This window comes from Marasmius oreades, chromosome 4 (assembly GCF_018924745.1).
Source record: "Marasmius oreades isolate 03SP1 chromosome 4, whole genome shotgun sequence".
Classification (NCBI taxonomy): Eukaryota; Fungi; Basidiomycota; class Agaricomycetes; order Agaricales; family Marasmiaceae; genus Marasmius; species Marasmius oreades.
Genome location: NC_057326.1, coordinates 1,854,003 through 1,862,535, shown reverse-complemented (window position 1 = coordinate 1,862,535; position 8,533 = coordinate 1,854,003). Strand labels below are relative to the sequence as shown.

Below are 8,533 nucleotides of genomic sequence, written 5' to 3'. Positions count from 1 at the left end.
ACAATTCACACATCCACCACCCAGGGTAGGGCTGGATATTGAACTATTTTTCACTCATAATGTAATGTATAGAACTTTGGGGTCCCTCATATTGATTGTTTTGAATGTTTTAAACGAGTTTTGTATTTTGGGGTTCAGTGCGACAATAGCTCTAAAAAAATGTATTTTATTAAACTCTGCCCTGTAATTCTCCTCTCCCCAATTTCTGGCTCCTTTGCTTGACCAACATGACTTGCATGAGGGCAGTACTGATGCCATGCCTTTGGTAACGAGTGACCAAGCAATGTGAAATTTTCCTTGTATTCTCCAAATCAACATCATTGAGCATGTTTCTGCTGGTGCAAATAGTTATATCTGACAAAGAGCCCTCGCCATCAGCGTTGAGTGGTTCAGACATTGAATCAACCTTGTAAAGATCCGGCAAGGATCTGGGCAGTTGAACAAGGCTTCCTCGTTGCTGGGAAGAGGATTCAAGAGGTCGGATACAGTAGTGTGGGAATGGGAAGCGTGCTGTACCATGACAGAGAAATATGATTGGCTTGTCTCTGATTAATTACCTAATCATTCCGTAATTCAAAAAAGTTCAATACCAGAAATTTTTGACCAAGTTGGTAGTTTTAAACACCGTATGTATTCGTAAGTATCCCACACCCTGCAGGATGCAGGAACGGCTATCAGCTGCTCTTCGGCAATGTGACATTATGTTTTTCAGATCCCCCTGTCTGGCACCTCTCTTCTACCACGTCCACTCAATAAAAACACTCTAAATTTGAGATTTAGCTAGTAGAGATACCATCAGCAAAATTCCCAATACACTGTAATGGCATTACAGCGTTCACGATCCGGTATAATGGGCAGGCCCAAGCTGCCCGTTGTTATCTAATGTTGGGGGTTCGCGACAGTCTCACAATACAGTCATGACACTGTTGTGAGACTGTTGTAAACCCTCTATTTCATTGCAACTTTTGAGGTAGATTTCAATGGTTTGCAGCCGTTCAGAGTGGGTTGCAGAAAATATAATGATTTGTGGAGCTTACAGCAGGTTCTGAGAGTTGTGACCAATTGTAAGAGTTGCAGCAAGTTGTAGGGCAAAGTGCAAGGTTGTGGAAAATAAAATGGGTAGTCAGGTTTACAACAGAGAGTGGAGCTCACAGCGGGTTATAGACGTAGCAGTAGATTATAAAAATCAAAACCCTCAATCATATAAAACTGATTATAATGCACTCGAAAAAGATACAGCAAATTAAATTATAATATTCAGTCTATTAATGTACAAGGATATATACTACACTAAACACGTATATATAGAACCATGTACTTGTATAATGTTAATGTCCTGGATATACAGTGAGTGACAGGAAGTGAGACCAAAGTGCAAAGGATACACGCACCAGGAATACACGACGTATCAATCAAGTGTCGAAGGAGAGGAGTGGAGTCTGGAAGAAACATGAGTAAGATGTGGCACGCATAGTGAGAAATACTCACATGGAGGGAGGTATGTCGACAAGGGGTAGTTGAATGTATATATACAGGTTAACAGCCTGATGAGAGGACAATGTGGCTGAATTGTTAGAAAAGCACGGAAAACATTTTGGGAGCACACACCCTGAAGTAGCCACGGCTGTGATGAAGGGTGTCAGAGCTATGTTGGATCTATGTTAGAGGGTGATGGCAGGAACATAGATGTATGAGAGAGGGTGATGGCAGGAACATAGATGTACGAGAGATGGTGGTAGTTGGGGGGAAAGGAAGAATGGGGGAGAGTTCGAGTTATTCAGCCTTTTATATTCTGGGAGAAGACTGTGAGCGGAGAATGCCAAAATTCGTCATTGATGAGTTGTCGTACCTTAAAATGCTGAGGACAGACGATGGGGGGAGAAGGACCAGAGACGCGTCATGTTGAGAAGTCGTTAAAGGCGGAGGGAAAAGAGTCGTGGGAAAAATGGAAATGGACTTCAGCGCCGGGTGGTTCTTATCGCCGAAAATGTCGCAAAACCGGCGCTGGCCTGTCCGCCGAGAACGTTTGCCCAATGAAGCGCTAGCTGAGGTTACAACAGCCACAACGAGCTACTATGAATTGAGAGGTAAACAACCTTTTCCTGCAGTAGCATGGAGATCCACTGGTGTTGCATCAGTGTTCCATTGGATTTTATTGGGTGACAATTGTATTACAACAGTATTTTAACTGGTACATCTCATATTGATGATTTTATCAAGTAGCTTTACATTGTGATAATATTGTAAGACTATTAAAATAATGTTATAAGACTATTTTAACCCTCTATAACCATAGTACTGAATTGTAACCACCCCTACCCGTGGTATTGGGGTTGCAACGTTTCTGGAATTTTGCTGATGACTGAGAGTCTGATATTCTAAAGTCGAAGAACATATATCCATAGAAAATACAAGTCCGAAGTGCATCTCTAAAAATTTGAAAACACCTACCCGGTGATAGGATACAAGGTACTATCTTCTTCCGTAACGAGCTGGGCTTGTCAGGCCAAAGGCGGGCTATCTTGAAGAATAGTAACGAGATTGCAGAGTTCAAAGGGGAAGTTTCTAGGAACTTGCAGGAACTGAGATGGATTCATGACCTTATCTATTGTAACTTAGCTACCATACCTACAGTATCTATGCTCCATGTATCTTTATGTGGATGTGATTGTTGCATGTGATGTATTGTGTATTGAGATTGTGTATTAGGATTCGAGGACTGTTGTGCAGGTCTTCAGCTTCGCGTGAATTGAGATTATCATCAAGTTTCTCATTCCAGTCTAAGTATAGCCATACAAGAAAGTAGTGATGAAAGAATAGCGTAGACAGAATATAAACAAGGAAACTCTTGTCCTGTAGAGTCAACCGTTGTAATGTCCTTTGGGTAAAGATGACGAAAGGGGGGAACGAGGGAGATGAATCCAAACGTACCAACATCAACATGTCAGCCGTGGATGGCGAACCAATCACTTCCCACCAGTTGTGCCCATTCCCATGGTAGCCTTGAAGGTGTCGTAGATCCACCATTGGAAGCCAGTCAAAGTACCTAAGGTTGTAATGAGTGAGCGTGTAAACGGCATAGCGTACAATAAACATACCAATCATCAACACACGAGTACCGAGACCCTTCGTAGCTAAAGTTCCAAATCCGACCTCGCCAGCAATTTGTCCGACGGACTTGCCCTTATTTTCGGCCTTTCCGAGGAGAGAAACGAGGGAATCAGCGGGATGAGAAACGATGGCGCAGACGATACCAGCGATGTAACCGGAGGCAAAAGTGACACCGAGCTGGGTGGATTTGGAGTAGGTTTCCTTGGGTTTCGTGAAGACATGGTTGTAAAACAAGGAAACGGTCTTTTCGAAGAAGAAGAACTTGGCCATAGTGTAGGGGATCTAAAATAATCGAAGACACGTGAATATGTAACCTCAGAAGTATGCGACCAAGCCGACATACCTGACGCGACCAAAGGGGGACAAGCGAACCGTAGGGATAACGGGTCTCAGCCTTGAGTTTTCTCATCTCTGCCAAGGCCGGACCGAAGGCAGTGGGGAAGCTACCAGTAGCACTCGTCTGGATCTTGACCTTGGTCATTTCCAGGGGGCAGAGTGCAAGATCGGCGAAGACTTCAGCAGAAGCAGAAGCAGCGAGCCAGATAACACCCTTGTAATTCTCGGAAGTGTCTTTGCCAGCCATGTTCTGGTAGACATCTTTAAAGACCTCGTAAAGACCATATTTGAACATTCCTTGCAAAGAGTATCCGACCAATGTCGGTCCGAAACCCTTCCAAATGCCACGGGAACCTTCCTCTGCAGCGAGCAACTTGATCGTAGGAACTAATCCCTTGTATTTAACGGGGTTGACCTGAGGAGCGTACGAAGGTGGTCAAATAAGAAAGAAGAGATGCAGAAAAAGTCTGCTTACCTGCATATTACATTTGGCGACATCAAGGGGAGTGATAGCAGCGTGCGTCAAACCGCAAGCAAGAGCACCACCCAAAAGCGCCTTCGAATAGTACGAGGCGTCATGAGGAACAGGACCAAGGTACCTTAAACGTGAACGTGAAGAGTGAGAAACAGAAGAATGAGCAGATAATATGAGTAACCTTGCATCCCATTTTCCGGTAGGAGAAGACATCTTGGAATATTAAGAGGATATACTTTTCAATCTACAAATCTAATAAGCTCGACTGGATTCGCTGTGCCAGGGACGAGCGGGGAGTCGGTCGTGTCGACAGTGGTGGTGGTAGTGGGAAGGGAGAAAGATGCGATGAGCTGTACTGCCGACGCGCTTAGTAGCAAATTTTCTTCCCGGTTCTCTCCGCCATTATCCCGCGACAAGGATGGTAAGGTTCCGTCATTATTCACGCCCGTCAATACAAACGGAGTCTATGACAATATAGAACTTTAAAAATATCGACGAATCACCAACAACGCCTATGCTGCAATGCTACAAGAGTTGTGGAAGACAGTACTACAGTGCATAAATACGAGGAAAGAGAGAATATCCAGGTTAAAATGTGAAACAAGAACAGATAGCCGTACTCTCCCCACAATCAGTCGTGAATGGACAACATTATCGTCTCAAGGTATACCCAACTAAATCATCCAATCCAATGTCCAACAGTGGCGCGGCGGAGACATGACGATCGTCGTCTGATGCTCAGAAGATGCAGTCACAGAGTTCTATGGTTAAGACCCAGACACAGTCAGTTTCGTAGCTTCTGAAGCTGTGAAGCCTAACGCCGTACCTTCTGCACAACAGCAACATAAGATACCCGCTAAACAAGCTGTACAGGCTCCACCTCCGCCACTACTTTGTGCGGGTGGTTGCTGGCTGTAAGGAACAGGAGATGAACTCCTGAGAACGATACAAATAACCGAAACTCACACATAGACAGTCTGAGGTGGTTGTTGAGGCTGATACCCTCCCTGATACCCTTGTTGCTGTCCTCCGTATTCAGGTTGAGGGTTATTGTATCCGCCGTTGTACGCTTGTTGAGGTTGCTAGTGCATAACATTTTGTGAACATCCGCGAACCGGATGCTTGTGGGTAATTCAATCTCACTTGTGGGTAGTATCCGCCTTGAGGCTGTCCTATGAAAACGTGTCAGCCTCTTGACCGCCAAAGGTCGATCCGAAGGGTCGAGAGAACGAATAAATGGTACGATCCTGAAGAGTTGGTCTTAAGATCTACATCGAATGATACTTACCTTGAGGAGGAGGATAATATTGACCTTGAGGTTTTCCAGAGTTATAATAATCGTTGGCAGACATCACTGGTAGTGGTAGGGAAGAAACAAGCGTTCAGATAACCGGGCGGGTCGGTTGGCTTTCAAATCTTATTATGCCGAACACGTGCTTGCCTCACTGGCGCAGCCGACTCGGACATCTGGGCTCTGGGCGAGGGATTCTTACTACATGGTATGTAAACAGTTTTTCTTTCACAGTAGTCGAACATAAGTCTAATACTTCTACTTTGTCTTAGAGAGCAAGGGAAGGGGATGAAGCTTTGAAGTTTTGAAGACTGATCCATTTTTAGCTGCACCGCAGTAACGGGCATCGCGTCCATTGGCAACCATCGGACCGAATGTTCTGAGTAAATGACAACGATGGTATCGTGTATGATACTGATGGCATTCAGCCCTTCACTCTAATGTAAAAAAATCGAATTGATTATTGTCAAGGTTGCATCACTCTTACTGTCATCAGCACCAATTGGTGCTGAGAAAAAAAGAGTGGCAAAAAACGACAAATTGTGTACGAGTAGAACGAACGTCAAAGCTGGTTGAAAGGCTGGCATGCGGTAGATAAAAGAACGAAAAGCAAAAAAAAAGTTTCAGATCATCGTGAGTAAGTGGGCGGAACAAAAGTAGACATCCTTGCTCCTTGCCGGACAAAGTTTTGAGTAAGACGCGTTTGAGCTACAAAATGAGCATGGATCTCAACAAAGCGGAGGTGAGAAACAGAATACACACGAATAGCGACATATTCATTTCGGGGCAGAACATCGAACGCCCTCGTACGGGTCTCCGCGAGTCCCGATGTTTGTTGTGTCGTTCCCAATACACCAGGAGAGGCAGCACTAATGGTTTAATTTACAAGTCAGCAGCCCTCTTCGTTTTCGTGCAAGAGAGTGAAGGCAACGCACTCTGATATTCTTAACAGTGTCACTCCGAGCTGATATCTCCCACGCCATCGGACGCTGGCATCAGGGAAAATGAAAAAGAGACCCTTGTTGCCTTGAAGGTCTTCCAGTTGTGTAATGGATGAGACCAGATTACCGTATAATATAGGTTCCGCTGGACCCATTGGCACTGAGAATCCACTGTCAATTCTTGTCCGTCCAGTCTCGCCATAGAGCGAGAGGTGTGCAATAAGAAACGGGAGTTCGACATTACTATCGAACATTCACGACACGCACGACGATGGTTCAGAATGACATACTCACGGAACTACGGGGTTGCCTGAGGTATCTCGGATGACTAGTCGAACGACCACGGGCGGTGATATAGGCAGACGGGACAGAGGCGCATTCCGAAACTCCGCACCTCGCATTGGTTGTTGAACGACCTCCAGGTGGTATGATCTAAAAAAGCACCGTTCAACTTGGGAAACAGAGCGACAGCGGTTAGGCTTACACAGCGTAGGGGTCGGACAACAACGAAGATACAAGGATTCGCGGCCGACTTCTGGAATGGTACGATGAAGGTGACGAAGATTCTGAGAATGAACCATAGCTAGAAGGGGGTGAACTTCCGCTCGACGAGCTCCCCGCTGAGAATACCGATGTGCACGACGAATGGGTAGTCTGTGGAGAAGAGGTTCCGCTGCTACTACCGCTGCTGTCAGAACGTCGATGCCTTCCAAAAGTTGTCGACAGACGTGAGCATTTGCAACACCCTTTCCAGCTGTCATTTATCTTGACGTGTGGGCGAGAGTCAGGGTGGGTCTCTGGGGAGTCACAATCTGCCCTTTTCTTCATCTGGCCGGTAGGGAAATCAACATCAATTGAATTAGGTATTCGAAACAAAAAGACAAAAAGAAAGATGACGAACCTTATCCAACCCCATACCCATGTATCGGCTGGTTTCCGTTTCTCCGAAAGGACACTCGATTTGCATCGAGAACTGAGAAACGGTCTGGACAGCAGCTGAAATGGGCGTTGGTTCCACAATCTAAAATAGATTTACTGAGCCTGCCACCCCAGCTTTGTGATAAACCGGACAGCGGGATTAGATGAGAAAGAAACGAGCAACGGGCGACTCGACATTTATAGTGTTCACATAGGGGATGATGTGGGATCCCGAATGCAACAGAATAGTCGAGTCATCATCTCAAAATTCTGGAAGTGTCAGATCGGGGTGGGGACGGATTTGGTCAAAATCAACTCATCGCAGAATTGTTCAATCGGTGTCGCTTTCGGGTAACGTGTAATCCAATAAAGAAGCTGATTAAAGTCAAGTAAAATAGCCAGAGTGGGGAAACGTCAGCCAAAGTCGTGGTGTACATGCAAGATAATCAAACTATTTTTTTCACGTAACTCCAAATCCCAGCCATACCAGACATTAATATCGCCGCTGAAAGAGCAGGTTTGACACCGGCTGATGGATATTTCGTCAAAAGGTGCTGTGTGGAATAGACATGAATTACAGACCTGTCGACTTGTAAAGGACACCTGTGATACCTCCAGCAGCAATGCTGCCTAGAGTGTCGTGTTTCCCTCTTGCAGCATCTATTGACGAATTTACTCCGTTGTAAACGAGTGCTATAAAGAAGGGTTAGAAGACGAGACGACGATGAAACAAGACATTTACGGACCGAGAACTCCAGCCGAGTTCCCGATGAAAGTTCCTCGTCGAGTTACTGAGTTGAGAATACTATTGATCCGCAATCTTGAACTTGACACAGCTAATGGTCTTCGTGCGCCTTCGCGTAGGCCCCAAACACCGCCTACTGCCAGACCTGGTGAAAAGGAGATTGAGCATGTGATGAAAGAAAAAAAACAATAAGAGAGACTAAAGATGGGTTTTCCGAGATGAAGGCGATAAGGTGAGAGCATAAACGAGGAGTAAAAGAGCCCTAAAAAGGACAGCCAAAATACAAAAGCAGTAATATGAAAGAGATCCTTGACGTACCGCTAAGATACATGGTCCCAGTTCCATAACAGAGATCATCACTCCAACCCCGAGACGGTATTGCCGTTCCTGCACCAGGAAGCTCGCTCGTTTTGTCATCTTCGAGGAGGAGATAATCCAGTTTGTCACCCAGCTCGGCGAGTGGATGAAGCTTTGCGGGGTCGTAAGCACCCATTAACAAGTCAGAAGCTGTAACTGCATTGTCGGATGAGACTGCAGCTGAGTCCGACGATTTTGCAAATTTTGCAGAGCGAAGATACTCTGTAGGGTCATTGGAGGAAGAGGCCTGCTGTGAAGAGGAGGACATTAGCTGTTGAGAAACGTCAAGGACCTCGAGGACGTGAGGGTCGCGGTCGAAAATTTCCGCGGACGGGTAATCGCATCACGTGGTGACTGAC

The 8,533-nt window shown here is 45.6% G+C and overlaps 4 protein-coding genes across 5 annotated transcripts; all 4 read right to left on the bottom strand.

The window, feature by feature from the left end:
• Positions 1–2,749: 2,749 nt before the first annotated feature.
• Positions 2,750–4,254, bottom strand: E1B28_007436 (uncharacterized protein). Its single transcript, XM_043152175.1, has 6 exons — positions 4,104–4,254; positions 3,923–4,046; positions 3,455–3,862; positions 3,099–3,393; positions 2,932–3,046; positions 2,750–2,878 (listed from the first exon to the last, which is right to left on the bottom strand). The coding sequence occupies exons 1-5, from the start codon at positions 4,133–4,135 to the stop codon at positions 2,967–2,969; spliced, it is 939 nt and encodes a 312-aa protein (XP_043010261.1). The 5' UTR covers positions 4,136–4,254; the 3' UTR covers positions 2,750–2,878; positions 2,932–2,966.
• A 74-nt stretch (positions 4,255–4,328) lies between these two features.
• Positions 4,329–5,306, bottom strand: E1B28_007435 (uncharacterized protein). The gene is made up of 5 exons (XM_043152174.1): positions 5,211–5,306; positions 5,066–5,094; positions 4,889–5,004; positions 4,749–4,834; positions 4,329–4,683 (listed from the first exon to the last, which is right to left on the bottom strand). Exons 1-5 carry the CDS (start codon positions 5,272–5,274, stop codon positions 4,661–4,663), a joined length of 318 nt encoding a protein of 105 aa, XP_043010260.1. The 5' UTR covers positions 5,275–5,306; the 3' UTR covers positions 4,329–4,660.
• Positions 5,307–5,632: 326 nt separating this feature from the next.
• Positions 5,633–7,307, bottom strand: E1B28_007434 (uncharacterized protein). Of its 2 annotated transcripts, XM_043152172.1 has the most exons (5): positions 7,056–7,307; positions 6,639–6,982; positions 6,449–6,586; positions 6,149–6,397; positions 5,633–6,082 (listed from the first exon to the last, which is right to left on the bottom strand). In XM_043152172.1, exons 1-5 carry the CDS (start codon positions 7,119–7,121, stop codon positions 5,842–5,844), a joined length of 1,038 nt encoding a protein of 345 aa, XP_043010258.1. In that variant the 5' UTR covers positions 7,122–7,307; the 3' UTR covers positions 5,633–5,841. The 2 variants fall into 2 exon arrangements, with proteins under 2 accessions (XP_043010258.1, XP_043010259.1); XM_043152173.1 differs by having other exon boundaries at positions 5,633–6,397.
• Positions 7,308–7,366: 59 nt separating this feature from the next.
• On the bottom strand, positions 7,367–8,501 carry E1B28_007433 (uncharacterized protein). Its single transcript, XM_043152171.1, has 4 exons — positions 8,136–8,501; positions 7,819–7,962; positions 7,655–7,765; positions 7,367–7,601 (listed from the first exon to the last, which is right to left on the bottom strand). The coding sequence occupies exons 1-4, from the start codon at positions 8,440–8,442 to the stop codon at positions 7,519–7,521; spliced, it is 645 nt and encodes a 214-aa protein (XP_043010257.1). The 5' UTR covers positions 8,443–8,501; the 3' UTR covers positions 7,367–7,518.
• Between the last annotated feature and the right edge of the window lie 32 nt (positions 8,502–8,533).